The 19442-nt window shown below is 44.2% G+C and overlaps 1 protein-coding gene across 7 annotated transcripts in view; it reads left to right on the forward strand.

Annotated features, from left to right (window-relative positions):
* Positions 1–19442, forward strand: part of LOC112628619 (40S ribosomal protein S17) — a 108062-nt gene that overhangs the window by 60861 nt on the left and 27759 nt on the right. For 4 of the 7 annotated variants that reach the window (XM_025391618.1, XM_025391621.1, XM_025391623.1 and 1 more), the window contains exon 3: positions 12581–12769. In XM_025391618.1, the coding sequence (XP_025247403.1) occupies positions 12581–12769 (189 nt within the window). Of the gene's footprint in view, positions 1–12289; positions 12480–12580; positions 12770–19442 lie in introns of those variants that run through there. The other 3 variants (XM_025391622.1, XM_025391624.1, XM_025391625.1) reach the window with 1 other exon arrangement.

Here is a 19442-nt window from a genome sequence, read left to right on the forward strand (position 1 = left end):
GTGTTATGGAATTCTTAACCTGGTTACATGGATAGAATTCAGGGGGTCCAATAATTTAGACAGGTAAAAACTTGTATCTTTATATTCAGTGATGTTTAACTGAAACGTAGCTTTTTTTTTTTTTTTTTTTTTTTTTTTTTTTTTTTGGTAACGGAGTCTCATTCTGTCGCCCAGGCTGGAGTGCAGTGGTGTGATCTCCACTCTGCAAGCTCTGCCTGCCAGGTTCATGCCATTCTTCTGCCTCAGCCTCCTGAGTAGCTGGCACTACAAGCGCCCACCACTATGCCCGGCTAATTTTTTGTATTTTTAGTAGAGACTGGGTTTCACTGTGTTAGCCAGGATGTTCTCCATCTCCTGACCTCGTGATTTGCCCGCCTTGGCCTCCCAAAATTCTGAGATTACAGGCGTGAGCCACCGTGCCTGGCCGCATTTCTTTTAACTGTAAGTTTAGGCAACAAGTCACAATATTAGCAGGACCTAATAATTTGGTATCAATAGGATGATCAGACAATTCATATTGATGCCTTTATTGTACACATCTTGTACATATTTGACATTTATTTACTATTTCAATATTATTACTATTTTGTATGTTTAGAAACATTTTTCTTAGGTTTCCATAGGTTTTAGCAGACTGCCAAATGGTTCATGATACAAAAAAGGTTAAGAACCTCTGGCTTTCAGTCTTTGTATTTTGGAGTTTGTTTAAATAGGTGCCTATTTTATACACTAATAAGAAGTACCTGAAGTTAAAGCATTTGCCTGCGTCTGTGATTATTTGGACATAGGATGAATTTCTAAAAGTAGTATTTCTTTATCAAATAATAAATATCTTTTCGAAGCTTTCCATGTTTTTGTCAGATTACTCTCCACAATGTTGTACCAATTTACTCTCTATATGGAAATACCCTGCCCTCCTGTTTTAAATAACTGGCTTTTATATTCTGTAGATGCATTTGTGGTTGGCACTGTAAAGGGTCTCCAATTTGATGTGATGTTTAAGGAACTTCTGCAGACCCCAAATTTGAACAGCGTAGTGTCAGGTAAAGTAACGTTTCATTGTGTTTTAGTTATACTAGTTTTACTAAAACTAGTTTTTACCTACAACCTAGATGGCATGTTATATTCAAGGACTCTGAACCATAGTCTTCAGGGTGGTCTGCTTCAGAACTCTCCCATACCATAAGCAATAGATTGGATGATGCTAGCCTTGAATCAGCAGTCGTCTTTTTTGCTCTCCATGGGTAAGAAGTAAAATTATCACCTTTGAAAGTAATATATGCACATGGCAGCAAAATCTTAGAAACACCAGAATGTGAAATTGACTTTCTGCTGAATAAGTAGCAGATTGTGGAGAGAGTAGTGGGGAGAGTGAGGGAGTTAGTGTTAAGAATTGAACTCCTGCAGCACTTTGGGAGGCCGAGGCGGGCAGATCATGAGGTCAGGAGATCGAGACCATCCTGGCTAACACGGTGAAACCCAGTCTCTACTAAAAATACAAAAACGTAGCCAGGCGTAGTGGCAGGCGTCTGCAGTCCCAGCTACTCAGGAGACTGAGGCAGGAGAATGGCGTGAACCCGGGAGGCAGAGCTTGCAGTGAGTGAGGATCGCACGACTGCACTCCAGCCTGGGCGACAGAGGGAGACTCCGTCTCAAAAAAAAAAAAAAGAATTGAACTTCTAGTATGATGGGATGGGTTTAGTACACAGCATGTGGACCTGAGTGCAGAAAAGGGATCCTTTGCTAACTTACTGATAAAACAGGTCTGAGTAGGGTTATTATGTATGAGTGTAGACCTGGGTCTAGAACGTGTCCCATCGTGGGAGAGGGGTCGGGGGAGCACTTAGTCCCTGTATTTGAGACCAACAAATTGAGATTTGGATCTCACCTGTGCCTTTTAGTAGCTTTGTGGCTTATGGCCATCTCTGAGCCTCGTGTGCGTGCTTCTAAAAAAAAAGATGGGTGGTGGCGAGGAATTTGACAAGGTGGTCTGGTCTTCAAGCTTCTTTCCTGCTTTCTTTTGTGGCTGACTTTGTCAGCTGGTGCCAGGACATTAAGGGCTTTTGTCCCAGAGATTTTTATCCTTCATGCAGTAGTTACTTGTTTGCTGTATCCTTGCTAAAGGGCCTGAATTACACAGAACACTCTCATTTGTAAGCAGTCAAACACGCAATTAGAACTACTTTAGTAAAATGTGGGGTATGTTGGAAGGCTGTTGATACAAAGCTCACAAAGTAGGAAAGAATTACTGGAAAGCTAGGGATACTGAATCTGTGGCCTCCAATTTTGCCTATTTCTGTCTTTCCTCTGCTCATTTCCCAGTGTGAGTTTCATTATCTCCTTTTGCAGAGTTGCCAGTTATGAGAAAGGGTGTATGTTCACATCCTTTGGCATCATGGACAATCAGGAAATAGTTCTTCTTCCACTATATACAGTTAGAAAAATCTCAAGGAAAGATACCCAGCTAGCTTGGCTTAAGTCATGCCCATACCTGGACTGGTCTCTGTGGCCATGGGGATGGGTAATTCTTGCCCAGCTTGAGTCAGATACTTACCTATGGGACCATCACTGTAACTAGTGAGGTGGAATCCTGCTAGAAGATGCCATTGCCTTTAGGACCACTTGGATGGCAATTCAACAAAAGCAATTCAACAAAAACCTGGTGTGGGGGAGATTTTTAAAAACATTCGGGATTCATGAATTAGGCAACAGCAATCTTCATTTTTGTACAGCCTAATTTTTAGAAAAATGTACACCACAATGAGATACCAGTTTACACCTGTTAGGATGGCCATTATTAAAACAAAATATAAATTGTCGGCAAGGATATGGAGAAATTAGAACATTTGTGCATTGCTGGTGGAAATGTAAAATGGTACTGCTGCTGGGGAAAAGAGTATGGTGCTTCAAAAAAAATTAAACATAGAATTACCATATGATCCAGCAATTCCCCTTCTAGGTATACACACAAAATAATTGAAAGCAAGGACTTGAACACATATTTGTATGCTAGTGTTCATAACAGTACTATTCACAATAGTCAAAAGGTAGAAATGGGAAACAACCCAACTGTCTATCAGTGGATGAATTGGATGGATGAATAAAATGTGTACAATGCAAAATTAGCTTTAAAAAGGAAACCCGGCACAGTGGTGCACACCTGTAGTTCCAGCTACTCGAGAGGGTGAGGCAAGGAAGGATCATTTGAGCCCAGGGATTTGGGGACAGCCTGGGCAACATAGCAAAATCCTATCAGTGAATGAATCAATGCATGCATGCCAGGCAGTGGCTCATGCCTGTAATTCCAGCACTTTGGGAGGCCTAGGCGGGTGGATCGCTTGAGCCCGGAAGTTCAACAGCCTGGGCAACACAGGGAGACCTCTATCTCTAAAAATTTAGCCAGGCTGGTAACATGCATCTGTGGTCCCAGCTACTTGAGAAGCTGAGGTGGGACGATTGCTTGATCCTGGGAGGCTGAGGTTGTAATGAGCCGTTATTGCGCCACCGCGTCCCAACCTGGGTGACAGAAGGATACCCTGTCTCAAAAAAAAAAAAAAAAAAAAAAATTGGGGATGTACTATAACATGGAGGAACCTTGAAGACGTTATGCTAAGTAAAATAAGCCTGATACAAAGGAAAAATATTGTATAATTCCACTTACGAGGTCCCTGCAATAGTCAAATCCATAGAGACAAGGTGAAATAATGCTAACCAGGAGCCAGGAGGAGAGGGTAGTGGGGAATTAGTGTCTAATGGTACAGAGTTTTAGCTTAGGGTAAAAAAAGCTCTAGAGGTGAATAGTGGTGATGTTTGCACAAAAGTATGAATGTACTAATGCCTCTGAATTGTATGCTCAGAAATGGTTAGAGTGGTAAACTTCATGTATATTTTACCACAATAAAATTTTTAGTACAGGGTACCCCTTATGTATTTAACTTGGTATCTACATTTTTATTATAAGTGAAAACTGTAGATTTACAATAGTAGAGAGGTTTGATACCTATTATCTATTTTAAAATATGTAAACCAGTTCTTTAACGGGGAAACTTCATTATTTCTTTTTTTTTTCCTCTTCCTCCTTTTTTTTTTTTTTTTTTTTTTTTGAGAATCTTGCCCTGTTGCCAGGCTGGAGTGCAGTGGCGCGATCTCAGCTCACTGCAACCTCTGCCTTCCGGGTTCAAGCGATTCTTCTGCCTCAGCCTCTCGAGCAACTGGGACTACAGGTGCGCGCCACCACATCCAGCTAATTTTTAGTGTTTTAGTACAGAAGGGGTTTCACCATGTTGGCCAGGATGGTCTCGATCTCTTGACCTCGTGATCCGCCCACCTCAGCCTCCCAAAGTGCTGGGATTACAGGCGTGAGCCACCACGCCTGGCCCATTATTTCTTTTCTACTAGTATTTGTAGTCCACTTCTCCTGCTGAGTTTTATCCTAACGTAATATTTTGTGCTTGAGAGTCTTTTGTTGATCACGTCATACTTCTCTAACAACAAAAGTACATAAACTGAAATTTTAAATTATTTCCTGTGTCTCAAAGACAATAATGACGATCAGTAGTGCAGTTAAGACAATATAAATGTTATAAACCTTGATAAAATTGTATTCTTTAATAATTGTTTATTGGAAATGCTTGTTTTTTTTTTTTTTTTTTTTTTTTTGAGACAAGGTACCTGTCGCCTAAGCCAGAGTGCAGTGGCGCAATCACGGCTCATCGTAGCCTCAACCTCCTCAGTAGCTGGGACCACAGACACACGCCACCATGTCCAGCTATTTGTCTTACTTTTTGTAGAAACGGGTTCTTCCTGTGTTGCCCAGGCTGGCTCAAGTGATCTTCCTGCTTTAGCCCCCTAAAGTGTTGGGATTACAGGTGTGAGCCACCACATCTAGCCTGGAAATAGTTTTTAATGACATAAATTGAGGTCTTTTAAAATCTCATGTAGTTTTAAGGCTGGGCACAGTGGTTCATCCCTGTAATCCTAGCACTTTGGGAGGCCGAGGAGGGTGCATCACCTGAGGTCAGGAGTTCAAGACCAGCCTAGCCAACATGGTGAAACCCTGTCTCTACTAAAAGTTCAACAATTAGCTGGGCGTAGTGGTGCATGTGTATTATCCCAGCTACTCGGGAGGCTGCGGCAGGAGAATTTTCTGAGCCTGGGAGGTGGAGGTTGTAGTAAGCCAAGATTTTGCCATTGCACTCAGGACGACAGAGTGAGACTGTCTCTCAAAAAACAAAACAAAAAACATGTAAATTTGGATGACTGACTTATTGCTGGAATGACCTGGGTGGTTTTTTTTTGTTTTTTTGGTTTTTTTTGAGACAGAGTCTGTTGCCCAGGCTGGAGTGCAGTGGCATGATCTTGGCTCACTGCAACCTCCACCTCTCGGGTTCAAGTGATTCTCCTGCCTCAGCCTCCTGAGTAGCTGGGACTACAGGTGCACGCCACCACACCCGGTTAATTTTTGTATTTTTTAGTTGAGATGGGGTTTCGCCATGTCTGGTCTCGAGCTCCTGACCTCCACTGATCCACCTGCCTCGGCTTCCCAAAGTTCTGGGATTACAAGCGTGAGCCACTGTGCCCGGCCAACTTGGGATTTTCAGCACTATATATATACATTTTGTTTCCATAGGTTTGTGCCCTGAGTAAACTTGTTCACATAAAATAAGTAGATGGGGAATGAACTAGTTAATACAATTCTTTAATCTCTTAGTTATGTGCAAAGAATTAGTCATTTATTATTTTTAGTCAGCTACTGGCTAAGTTGCATTCATTCCTCCTTCATATTTGTTGAAAAGAAAGACCTGAAAACCAGCTAATTTGTGAAAAGATTTTTTACCTAGTCATACCAGACATGGAATTACTCAGTTTCCTAACTATACCAAGAATGCTTTATCAATATAGCTTTATCAGTGCTATATTTTTCAGATGAGGCTGAATGCAGTGGCTCACGCCTGTAATCCCAGCACTTTGGGAGGCTGGGGCAGGCAGATCACTTGAGCTCAAGAGCCTGAGAATAGCTTGGGCAACATAGCAAGACCTTGTCTTTACAAAAATATACCCCCCCAAAAAACTAGCTGGGTATGGTGGCATGCACCTGTAGTCCCAGCTACTTGGGAGGCTGAGGTAGGAGAATCACTGAAGCCTGGAAGTCTAGTCTGCAGTGAATTGTGTTTATGCCACTGCATTCCAGCCTGACAGAGCAAGATTCTGTTTCTAAAAATCCATCTCAAAAAATTTTTAAAAAGCAGATTTGAGATTATTACTATGTCTGTCCTTCACTTAGACACATCTTAACTCAGTCTACGTAAAAGATTGAGAAAACTTAAAATAGTTTTTGTGCAACATTTGTAGGAAATTAAAAAAAAATTTTAAGTTAAAAATATACCTTTGCAGTCAGGCACAGTGGTTCACACCTGTAATCCCAGCACTTTGAGAGGCTGAGGTGGGAGGATCCCTTGAGCCCAGGAGTTCGAGACCAACCTGGGTAACATAGTGAGACCCTGTCTGTACAAAACAATGAAAATACTTGGACATAGTGGTGTGCCTATAGCCTCAGCTGCAAAAGCAAAACAAAGCACACCTTTGCCAACATGCTATTTTTTTTTTTTTTTTGAGGCGGAGTCTCGCTCTGTCGCCCCGGCTAGAACGCAGTGGCCGGATCTCAGCTCACTGCAAGCTCCGCCTCCCGGGTTCCTGCCATTCTCCTGCCTCAGCCTCCCGAGTAGCTGGGACTACAGGCGCCCGCCACCTCACCCGGCTAGTTTTTTGTATTTTTTAGTAGAGACAGGGTTTCACCGTGTTAGCCAGGATGGTCTTGATCTCCTGACCTCGTGATCCACCCGTCTCGGCCTCCCAAAGTGCTGGGATTACAGGCTTGAGCCAGCACCCGGCCAACCCAACATGCTATTTAAAAATGATTTTATCTTACCATTTGCTTTAAGTATATTTTGTCAAAACCATGGACCTATAGATTTAACTTTATAGAAAAAAATGTCTACTATAATACCTCATTTAATGGAGTCAGTTCTGTTTTTGGAGACAGGGTCTCACTCTGTCACCTAGGCTGGAGTGCAGTGGCATGATCTCAGCTCAGTGCATCCTCTGCCTCCTAGGCTTAAGTGATCCTCCCACCTCAGCCACCCAATTAGCTGTGACTACAGGTGCACACCACCATGCCCGGCTAATTTTTTGTATTTTTATTAGAGATGGGGTTTTGCCATGTTGCCCATGCTGGTCTCAAACTCATTGGCTCAAGCTGTCCACCTGCATTGGCCTTACAAAGTGCTGGGACTACAGGTATGAGCCACCACACCCAGCCTGGAGTCAGTTCTTATTGTCAGACCAATTAGTTCAGTCAGACTTTTTTTTTCCAGAAAAAGTCTGACTTTATTTTTTTCTCAACATTTTATTAACATTTTCAAGCATACAGAAAAACTAAAAGAATTATAAAGTAAACACCTGTAATGCCACCTAGATTGAACAATGAACATTTTGTCATATTTGCCTCATCACATATCTTTTCATTTATTTAGCCCCCTAACCACTTAACCATTACATCTTATTTTTACGATTTGTTTCAAAGTAAATTGTAGACATTGGTACAGTTTACCCCAAAATCCTTCAGCATGCATATCATTAACTAGTATTCAATACTATATTTGTTTATAACTCTTTTAAGGTAAACTTTATATGCAGTGAAGTGCACAAATTCGAAATGTGTCATTAGATCCATTCTGACTGATGTATCCCCACTCTCATCAAAATAGACACACTGTTAGCATCACCTCAGCTACTTCCCTTGTACCCCTTCCTAATCTACCCCCTTGCTTTCTGCCAGAGGCAACCACCTGATTTTTTTCACCATTTATTAGTTTTGTCTGTTCTAAAAATTCAAATAAGTGGAATTATATACATATGTAATTTATGTACGGCGTTTTTCACTCACCACAATCATCTTGTTGCCTGTATTATTCCTTTTTATTGCTGAGTAATGGTATGGTATATGCATGTACTACATTTTGTTCTGTTGATTCTCACATGGACTGAATCCAGGTTTGGTTGATTATGAATAAAGTTGCTATTACTATTCTTGCACAGGTGTTTTATTAGACATACACTTTTACTCCTCTTAGTTGAATTCCTAGGAGTAGAATTTCTGGATCGTAGGATAATATGTGTTTAGTTGTGTAAGAAATGGGCAGACCATTTTTCAAAGTGGATGTACCTTTTCTCCCATTGAAAAGGAAGAAAATATGTAAGTGTTTTCATAAGTACCAGGTGGATGTACCATTTATGGTAATGAAGCTTTGACAACATCAAATGTTGGCAAGATGTGGTACAGTCTTTAATTTTAGCCATCTAGTAGGTGTGCAGTAGTGTCTCACTGTGGTTTTAACTTGGATTTCTTTGACTAATGATGTTGAGTGCTTTTTGAAGTTCTTATTGGCCATTTATATAATCCTTGTGAAGTGCTTTTCAGATTTTGTGACTTTTAACAATTGAGATTTTGTTACTTTTCAGTTAAGATTTCTTTTACTGATTTGTCAGATATGGTTGTGGATATTTTCTCATAGTTTGTGGCTTGCTTATTTTCTTAATGGTATCTTGATGAGCAGAAGTTTTTTATTGTGATAAGGTCAGCTTATCAACTTTCTCCATGATCACTGCTTTCTGTACTCTACATAAAGAAATCCTTGTTTCTATGCACTCCCTCTCCCCTACCAAGTCATAAAGATAGGTTCTTAGAGAAGCTTTATAGTTTATATTTAGTTTTCACTTTTATGTCTCTGATATCTACTAAATTAAGTTTGTGTATAGGTCAGAGTTTATTCCCTCCTCCCCATATGGTGTTTCAGCACCATTTGTTAAAAAGCTTTTCCCCAATGAATTGCTGTAAGTCTGGTATATTGGGATTACACCGATGTGCAGATGGTCCCAGACTTAGGATGGTTCAACTTAGGTTTTTTGACATGATGATGGTGTGAATGCATATCAACACATTCAGTTGAAACTGTACTTTGAGTATCCATACGACCTTTCTGTTTTTATTTTCATTACGGTATTCAATAAATTACATGAGGTGTTCATCACTTTATTATAATACAGGTTTTGTGTTAAATTATTTTGTCCTACTGTAGGCTAGTGTCAGTTTTCTGAGCACGGTTATGGTAGGCTAGGCTAAGCTATAATGTGCAGTAAATTAGATGTATTTAAATGCATTTTCAATTTATAATATTTTCAATTTACAATGGGTTTATCAGACCATAACCCCACTGTAGTTGAGGAACATCTGTATATTAATTTTGCGGGTATCACTTTTTAGCACTGTTGAGTCTTCCAGTACCTGAACATGGTTTATGATTTTTTTTTTCTTTTTTTTTTTTTTGAGACCGAGTCTAGCTCTGTTGCTCAGGCTGGAGTGCAGTGGCACAATCTCGGCTCATTGCAACCTCTCCCCTTCCCGGGCTCAAGCAATTCTTCTGCTTCAGCCTCCCAAGTAGCTGGGACTGCCAGTGTGTGCCACCGTGCCTGGCTAATGTTTTTTGTATTTTTAGTAGAGACAGTTTCACCATGTTGGCCAAACTGGTCTTGAACTCTTGACCTCAAGTGATCTGCCTGCCTTGGCCTCCCAAATTGCTGGTATTACAGACATGAGCCACCACACCTGGCCTCAGATATTTTCTTTAATCCTCACAAAACACCTAAAAGGTGGCTAGTGTTGCATCTCTAAAGAAGAAACAATGCTCAGAAAGACACAGTGGCAGACCTGGTGAGCAGAGCAAGGTCTGTCAGTCGTCTAAAGCTGTTGATTTTTCCAGCCTGCCACACTAATGGTTTTAACAGGTATGGCCTCCATTGAGTTGGATCTAGTGAAGGAATCCTACAATGATGGGGAAAACCTTTATCTGGAAGAAACAACAGATTGAGGAATGTCTAGATAAGGAGGAAGGTGAGGTCTGTGGTGGGGGTTGTGGGGGTGAGGGTGGAGTTATACTGTGTGTAAAACTCCAAGCTCTTGGATTCGTGTAGCCATATGGTCCTCAATAAGTTTAACAGACCTGTTGTTCAGGCCTGCGTTCTTTCAGCTTGGGGTGGGAGGATTGCGTTAGTTGTATATATCAGTACCATTCAAACTTTTGAGATGGGGACTGCTTTGTTGCCCAGGCTGGAGTACTGTGGTGCAATCATGGCTCTCACTGCTGCCTTGAACTCCTGGGCTCAAGCGATCTTCCCAAAGTTCTGGGATTAAGGGCATAAGCCACCACACCTGACTGCTCCAACTTTTTTTGCATACATATATATTAACTGGGGATCTTGTTAAAATGCAGATCTCAATTCTGTCAGTCTTGGGTGGGGCCTGAGAGTATTTATAACAAGCTCCTGGTGATGCTCATATTGCTGGTCTGCCATACTGTATATTGCTACTCAATATATGTAGACCACTGTATATTGAGTTGATTCTCTCCTCGTGAGGGATGGGGGTAATCATATGCACAGTTACCCTGATTTTAACGGTTGGAGAATGGCTGCTTCTAGACATAGATGCCCTCAGATTGGGGTATGAGGGGATTATATAGATACTTGGTTTAGGGGGGAATAGATACTTAAATATGGATGTTTTTAAAGGAAGCATTCTGCTTTGGTAACTAATACGTGTGGGTGAAGTCTAAAATATATCCTTAGCTTGAGGAAAGGGTGAACACAGAGAAGCAGGAGAAGAGTAGTCAGGGGGTAGGGGCAGCACCAGTATGGGTGATTCTTGGTAGGCCTTTGCAGTGATGAACAAGGCTTTGACAAACACAGATAGGGAGCAAGCAGAATATCTACAGCCAGCAGGAATAATGTGGATGGATGACACAGCAGCAAAGCTTTAAAAAAAGAAATCTCCAAAGGAAGGAGACTGATAATTTTCCCTTCTAGGCTATGCCTGAGTGCCTGTGGACACAGGGTGTACTGCAGGAAGTTCTGAACAGCTATTCCTATGGCAGCAGCAGTTTCTCGACCCTGCCATGGGAGGTCTCAGGTGGGCATGCTTCCTGTATCTGCTTGCTTCTCCTTGCAACAGCAGAGAACAAGCAGGTGGAGTGCTACCAGCTGAGTCCAGGTGTGAGCAGCCTGCCTGATGAGTCTGGGCCTGTTGCCCTATCCTCCTTTATGAAGAAGAAGCCCAGTGACCCAGGGCACATGTTGGAAAAGGACCGATGTGGGAGGAGATGGCAAAGGGGAAATGGCAGAAGCACCAGAAGCTGAATATTCTTAGACTTTGTTGCTGGAGCTGTGAGTGGCCACAGAACTAAAGCATTGGTCTTGTGCAACACCTCTGAGAGAGGGCCTGGGCATTGGAGGCATCAGTGGCCCTCACAGCTGCCCTGTATCATTCTCAGGGCTCCTGGAAGGGCAAGAGAAGCAATATTGACAGAGCTAGGTGACTAAGTTTCAGAGTTTGGTGTTTCTAATTAACAATACTTCAGAGACTGTTTCTCTTGGTTTGTCAGACGCTGCTTTGAGAGTGTTTCTTCAGCTGTACCTACAGTTGCAAGAGGGGAGGGGAGGAGCTGGGCCACAGTATCTGCTCATGACTAATACCCATCTTGTTGGGATGAGGGAGCCTTGGCACAGGGATTATCCTAGTCAGGGCAGGTCTCACTCTGGCATGTGGGTTGTGGGCCATGTCCTATAAGATGTACCTGGAACAGCCCAGTGACTCTCCCCCACTCTGCCAAAGCTTACCCCCTTTCTCTGTGATAAGCTGCTCTAGACAAGCCTGGAACACCAGGTGTTGTTCCCCAGAGTCCAAGTGTACAGTGTTTTTCTGAAGGTTATCTTGTTCCTCAGTGGTAAACACTGCTGTGTCAGGGTGCTGCTCAGGGGCCTCTTGGAGCACAGATTTTTGCTAGCAGGACTGTGAAGCTTTGCATTGGGCTGCAAAGCCAGGGCTTGAGCCAGCAGCTGGAGAGAGTCCAGGACTAGAGTGTTTTTGGGTTTGGGGGTGGAGAGCAGAGGGAGGGAAAGGGAGGGGCAGAAGGGCAGAGCCACACAAGCAGGCATTCGGCTGCTTTGGCTCTGCTGTCGGCGGAGAGGACTTCATTCGTTCCTGAGGGCTGCTTGGCCACCATTGCTGGAGACCGAAGGTCGCTGCCTTGCAACCCAGACTTACCGGCACTGCACCGGGACTATTCCAAGTAGCTGTTGTGCTGTCTTTCCCTGGGAGGCAAGTCTCCTCCCTGTCGTCCCCTCCTGCTCCTCCCCCGTTCTGTGAGGGATGATGCCGCTCTCTATTGCACGGCTCAGCCGGCTGATGTCACTGGCAGCGGGAAGCATCAGCAGCCTGATCACATGCTGGCCCAGTCTGTAATGCAGACGGGATAGGGGTGTGTGTGTGAGGGGAGGGGGCCTGTATGGCAACCGCTCTTGACCCAACGCCCCCAAAAGTGCAGAGGCAGCGGCTGCAGCATCCAGCCAGCTTGGATGTCTGGCCCGTGAGGCTGGGGAAACTATTATTAATAACATTTACTGTTGATAATATTGGGGAAAACAGCCCTTAACTCTGAGATTTCTGCTGTGCTCCTGTCCAAAGCAGACTTCCAGGACTCTGAAGAAACAGTTACAAGCAGGATGCTTTTCCCAACCTCTGCGCAAGAATCTTCCCGTGGCCTCCCAGATGCAAATGACTTGTGCCTTGGCCTGCAGTCCCTCAGTCTGACAGGCTGGGACCGACCCTGGAGCACCCAGGACTCAGATTCCTCAGCCCAGAGCAGCACACACTCGGGTGAGTGCCAGAGGATGAGTTGGCTGGGGTAAGGGGATGCATGGGGGTGGTGAATGAAGCTATCCACAGCAACAGTTGTTCTGTTCCCCTTTGCATCACTCCCTACCATACACACATACAACATGGAGCTGTTTTGCAAGAGATGGAAATGCTAGCTGTGAGTGTGGCAGGACAGATGGCTCCGCGTAAAGGCAGGCATAGCTCTTCCAGTTACCCTGATAAATTCCCTGGAGTTGTTAGTCTGCACCTGGAGTGGCCCTGAGGAGGGTCCCCAAGGTGATGGCCTTATGCAGAAAAGATCCAGCTAACCCCCTGGTGTCCAGGCCTGTCTTGGAGATGATGAAGCAAAACACTTTTAGGTGGGGGAGGGGAAGTTAAGGGGTTGATTACTGGATGACCAAAATTACTCAGTGGTTTTAAAAACCAGGGAGTTATATGAAGAGTGAGTGGTCTTTGAATCATGGCAAGGGACGGATTTTAATCTCAGATGAGTCTGGATAATGCGCTGGGATATTTGGAATTGACTTAACATAGGGTTCAGAGCATTGATCCTGGAAAGGTGTAGGCAGGGTAAATGGGGTGGGGTAACTCCCAGCTCTAGAACCTTTTTTTTTTCCCTTTGTGTTGAGAGTGACCAGCTGGATAAAAGAAGAGCCACTCCCCTTTAGGATCCCTTGTCTTCTTGATAGGATTCAATGGGGTCAAACGAAAGGGACTTCTTGGCAGCCCCCCCTTAAACTGCTTCTGCTTAGACCTTCTGTTACCCATTTATTTCCCTCTTGTGGTACAAGGAGGAGGGTTGCCCAAATGCAAGTTGTGGAGTATTCAGGAAGAAATGTGAACTTAAACACTACAGGTATACTTACAACCTATGTATTTTGCTTTATGTAAATTATAATAAAGAGGTATTGGCAGCAGATACTTTAGGAAAATGAAAAGGTGGTAAGGGGCAGTGGGTGGGGAAGGGGGGTGGTGCAGCCATTTGCTGTTGGTGCTGACAGTGGGAAACACCAAGCCTGCTGTCCTTCCCTTCCCTCCCTGGTCCAGGAACCGGCAGCCATGGCAGCAAGGTACTGTCTTGTTGATTTCTGTGGCCTCCACCCTGTTTGGCGCAGGTCTTTTTTTAGAGTGCTTTGCAGAGCCTGGGCCTGTTGTGTCTGTTAGGCATTTTAACGCCCAGTTGTTTTGGTAAAACCCCATTTAGGGGAGGGGTATTGAAATTGTTTTATGTGGTTGTGGATGGGGAGAGCTTTACCTTAAGTAACTACCTCTGGGTTAAGATAGGGTTTCTTGAAGTACTGGCCTTCTACTGACTCAGGATTTTCCAGAAAGGTCAGTAACTGCCCTGTTCCCCTGGGCAAGCAAGTATCTGAGCAAAAGATAGAAGAGCTCACACAGGAGATGGGTACCTGTCTGTGGGCGATCAGTGTTTGACCACAAGGCACTGTCTTTCACTGGCATCAGGTTGAAGTATAGCCCTTCTTTGGCTCTGGTTCTCTAAGCTGCAATGCTCTTTCTGAAATACATTATAGCATTGGGCCCATAGGAATGCAGATGTGTCCAACTTAGGGCTTGGAGAGCCTGGTCTGAAAGTTGCTGTGAAATTCAGCTATTAAAAGTAGCTTGGATCTAGTTATAATATCCACAGCTTCTCCACCACCTGAAAGGCCTGTGCTTGTAGCTGTTTGTCTCTGAAATATAAATGGTTTTTCTTTTCCACTTTCCATGCCAAACACTTTAGTGATAAATATTACATGATTTTGTGGACCAGGGAGGGACTGCAGCCTCAGCCTCAGAATTCATAAGGTCCAGAACCAGAGTTGCCCCAGCAGTATGATCTGGCTGTGTAGGCAGGTTAGTGTGGGTATGTTTTCCTTTCTGAGGGTTGAGGACACACCCATCCCTGATCATCATGTTGCCTTTGGTTTTGGAACTGTGGTGACAGCCATCGCTCTTCTTTCCCTGGGCCTTCTTGGAAAGCCCACATGAGGGTACTACCTCCTGGAGTAGGATGCAGCCCTCCCACCAGCCAGCTGCAGTGCCAGATCGTGCACCCTCACCAGCAATGCGGGAACATGCAGCCCACATTCCAGTGCCTACACTGCCTTTCTGTCTGAAAACCAGCTAGCTCAGTTGCTTCAGTGAGGGAGGAGGCTTCCAACAGCTCTGGGCATTTTTGGAGTTATCCTTGCAGATACCCTGTTACACTGTTGTCTCTCTGTAAAGACAAAGATGCAAGCTTATTCCTTGAGCTCTGCTTGGTGATACATTGCCCAAGGCAGCTATGGCATCACATCTGACCGTCTTCTACCATTCTTAAGTAATGAGCAAGGTTGGAGATAGTAGGGCTGTTGGCTAAATTCATTTGGCAAACATTGAGCATTTGTTGTGTGCAGCACTGGTGGAAGTACAACATTGAATAAGATAAAATTGTTACCTTTAAGAATCTCCATAGCTATAAAAGGAAAAGAAATGAAGACGTATACCAAGTGCTACATGATAGCTACTATGATAGGGGCTTTCATGTTTTCCCCTAAGGATTTTCTTCATTGTAACAACCTTTCATTGGATTCTTAGCTTGAAGCTAGTACGTGGATACCATTCTCCAGGGGCCAGAGTACTTCTGCTATCTAGATTTCCTTAGCCTGAGTCCCGCAAGAAGACCCTGGAATAGAGTCTGTTTTTGAGAATTGTACCTGCAAGGTCTGCATGGGCTTGGATGTGGGGTCTTTCTCTTCTAGACTGTGCCTACCCTGAGGCACCATCCCTTGATGGAAAGAAAGCCTTGTGGGGCAAGATTAGTGTTATAGTGTGTTTTTCTCATACCCCAGTGCTACCCTTTCTCATGTCCAGGGTTACCCTTGTCCTGCTTAGCAATGTCTTAAGATCTGTAATGGAACAGAAGGGCTGTGGAAGCTGTCCTCAGTATCCTGGAATGGGGGATGGAGTGACTAATAACCACCATTTATCGACTACTTTTTGTGCTAAGTACATCACATGATTTTAATGCTTGCACAGATGAGCAAATAGGCTCACAGAGGTTACAAAGTGCCCAAAGTGACTTAACTACTGAAAGACTCAGAATTCTAACCCAGGTGTCTGTTTACAAAACTCATATGCTTCCTGTTACACCTGTGGTCCTATTAGCAGAACCCTAACATATTGGGTGAGAAAACTTAAAGTAACCATATACTACTACAGGGGCTATTCAGCTAGAGGTGATGTGCGCCCTTGATGAGATCTCTGAAGGCGAGGGCATATGGTAGACAGTTCCAGCCCCATCTTGATCCCTGAGTCGCAGCTCATCAGCTGTACCACCCGCTGGATTTGTCTTCCTGCCTTCCCCCTTGTGACTCTTCTGTGTGCAGCGTTATTCAGCAGAAGAGTGAGGTGACTGAGACTACTTTGGGGGACCTGGAAACAATTACTCTCTTAATGATGCCTTGTACAGAAGCCCAGTGGGCAGACCAGATGTGCAGTCTAAGGATGCCAGAAGACATGTCTGTTTTCTCCCATTCCCCTTTAGAAGTCCCTTGAGGACTAAGTTGTTCACACTCTGGTTTTCTTTTCTTTTCTTTTCTTTTTTTTTTTTTTTGAGATGGAGTCTCACTCTGTCGCCCAAGCTGGAGTGCAGTAGCACAATCTCAGCTCACTGCAACCTCTGCCTCCTGGGTTCAAGCAATTCTCTTCCTCAGCCTCCCAAGAAGCTGGGATTGTAGGCGCCCGCCATCACGCCCAGCTAATTTTTTTTTTTTTTTTTTTTTAAGTAGAGATGGGGTTTCACCATCTTGGCCAGGTGGGTCTTGAACTCCTGACCTTGTGATCCACCCACCTCGGCCTCCCAAAATGCTGGGATTACAGGTGTGAGCCACCGTGCCTGGCCCCACGCTTTGGTTTTCTACCCTAACTGCTAATCAATGAATGGAATGTTTTCCTGTGCTGTGTCACTTGCAGGCTCCCCACTGATCTGCAGGCTAGATCAGCCTAAGATGAGCTGGGAGTCTTCAGCAATTTTCATCTGAAGCTTCTTCCAAACAACCATTCTGAGGCGACTTTCAGAACGGGGTTAGGTTTCTCCTGTGTGGAACATGGACTTCCTCGGTCCAACCAAAGGTGTCTTGTAAATCTTCCTCAACTCCCAGTTCTCCACTACTGTATTCCCAGCAGTAGAATAGTGCTTGGCTAATGGCTAATACATATTTTTTGAATGAGTGATGAGTGCTGAGCCACTGTGTTTAATCCTGGGTGTTTTTTCACTGCAGAGTTCAGACAAGGTCTCTCCCATTCTTCTGCCTCCCGCTTGTGTTGATATAGTTGGATGGACAAATTTTTCAAAGATCAGTATCTTGGACCCTGTAGCTTCTAGGGGATGGTGATGTACTTATACAAAGTTTTCATCATACAGTGGAGGATGAGCTCTATCGTGGAGTCAAGTAGTCTATTTGGGAAAGCTTTCAGTGCAGAGGAGGGAGAACCTGGGAAGCAGTGTGGCCAGGGAGGACTCCTAGGTGAGAAAGAAGTTGAGGTGGTTAGTAACAGGGGCAGGATGTGTGCTGACCTTACAAGGGACATGAATATGTCTTTTCTGCAGGTAATGGAACTTGCCTGATGGTCAAGATTGCGAGTTATACTGGGGAGAAAGGCTGTGATTGTCACTAACTTGAACTTGTGGGATCCACAGTTGGAGGGGGAAGTCCACACTGATTACTGCCACAGTAGAGATATGGTATAGAGTTGCAGATTTGGGGTCACAGGCGGAGTGGTCTGTTTTCATACCTGGAATGAATGCTACTCTCCCCTCTTCCTATTCCTTCAGAGAGATCCTGAGCGAGCAACCTAGAACCAAGGATGGTGATAGAGAAGGAAGGGTTCCAGGTATACGGCCTTATAGGCTAGAAATAATGGCTCCCGGTCTGGATTTTCCCCATTAGATTTTTTTCCCCATTAGACTATTCCCATTAGATAACAAGCATCTGACTATCATGTCTTGGGGCTAGTCTCTCCTTCAGCTAAGCTAAAGCTCAGACAGTCTTACAATGCAGGCATTCACTGCCAGGCCCTTGTTGCCATTGCTAATGCTGCCATCACACTTCAGGTGCCTTTGTACTCTTGGGGAAGGCTTCCAAAAATTCGAACAGTGACTCAGCTGTAAAACCGACAGGAGTTGGCATAGAAGGTTGAAAGTAGAGAAAGTTAACAATCAGTCTAAAAATATTACTGCTGATTTGGTCTCTTATACCCTCTGAGGTAGCATTAATGAACTGGAACCCTCTGCCAGGTCCTCTCCTCCCCGTGACTTCCCTGAGAGATGTCTGTAGCTGATTTCCTGCCAGCATGTGAGTGGGGATAGGTACCTCTGTTCTAGGAAGAGCACAATGTCTTACCCATTTCTAGAAGATAGGGATTTGCTGGACACTTGGACACCAGAGCTGGAAGCACTTGATAAAATCTTAGACTTTCCATGATCCCTTGTATTCTGGAGGCCAGGAGAGAACAGAGCAAAGAGGTCAGGGTCTTGGCCATTATTGGAAGTTGACTCTAGGACGTCTTACCACCCCTCCTCGTCCTCTAATCCATCTAGGTTAATACTTGACATTTGGACTTACGAAGTGTGCCCCAGGATGGGGAGTGGACTTTGAGATGAGACACTGGCCTGCTTTATAAGGGACCTGTCATTTCCACTAGATTTGTTTGTGTGGCTTAAAGAGAATGCCTTTCCAGTTAGGTATGCTTGTGGCTTTGAATATAAATGGGAACAGTCTAATGCTAGCTATTTTGCTCCTTTTCTTCTGACTCCCAGCTGGTGGAATCGGTGCTGCTTACTCAGCAGCCCTACATAGGGCAAGTATGGTCTCATGAGCTGGGAGCAAGACAGGTTTTCTTTCTTGAAATGAGGTCCCCCCACTTCGCTTTGTCTTTACTGCTTTCCTTCCATTGTCTTTGCTGCTTTCCTTCTGTAGATACTCAGATACTGCCAGGCCAGACCCTAAGAGGTACAATCAGGTCACTCTAGGGCATCTGACCATGGGTGGCAGTTTCCACAAAATTCACTTGTTCTGTGACTTGAAGGAAATATCAAACCAGCTGACAAGTTCTAGGCCTCTTGTCTTCTCGGTATCTTCTAGTCAAACTTACAGTATATCCCTTCTGATTGAATATTTGCAGGAAACTGAGCATTGCCCCTTTCTGAGCCATGAATCCAAGTCCTTTCCCTGTTTTTCTACGTGGTTGGTATATAATTCAGTGAGACACTCTTCCTTGCTCCTGTACTTGAATGTAGGAGTGTATTGCAGTGGCCCTAAAGATTCCAGTAGAGTCTGGGAAGGATTGATTAGGACAGAGTGTTTTCCACCCTGCCCCTCAAGCAGAGGAGCTTTCTTCAGAAGAAATTGAGGCTCAGGGAAGAAGTACTGTCGCAGATGTGATGTGGTGAGTCACTGTGGTTTTCTAAACCTCTGTTTTGGTGATGGGCTGGGTAGGGATGAGTTAAAGTTGATTCCCCTAAATCTGTATTACACTCTAAGTCAACATTGTGTCCTTAGGCTGGGTGCAGTAGCTCACACCTGTAATTCCAGCACTTTGGGAGGCCAAGGTGGGCAGTTCACAAGGTCAGGAGATCGAGACCATCCTGGCTAACATGGTGAAACCCCGTCTCTACTAAAAATACAAAAAA

This window comes from Theropithecus gelada, chromosome 7b (genome assembly GCF_003255815.1).
Source record: "Theropithecus gelada isolate Dixy chromosome 7b, Tgel_1.0, whole genome shotgun sequence".
NCBI lineage: Eukaryota > Metazoa > Chordata > Mammalia > Primates > Cercopithecidae > Theropithecus > Theropithecus gelada.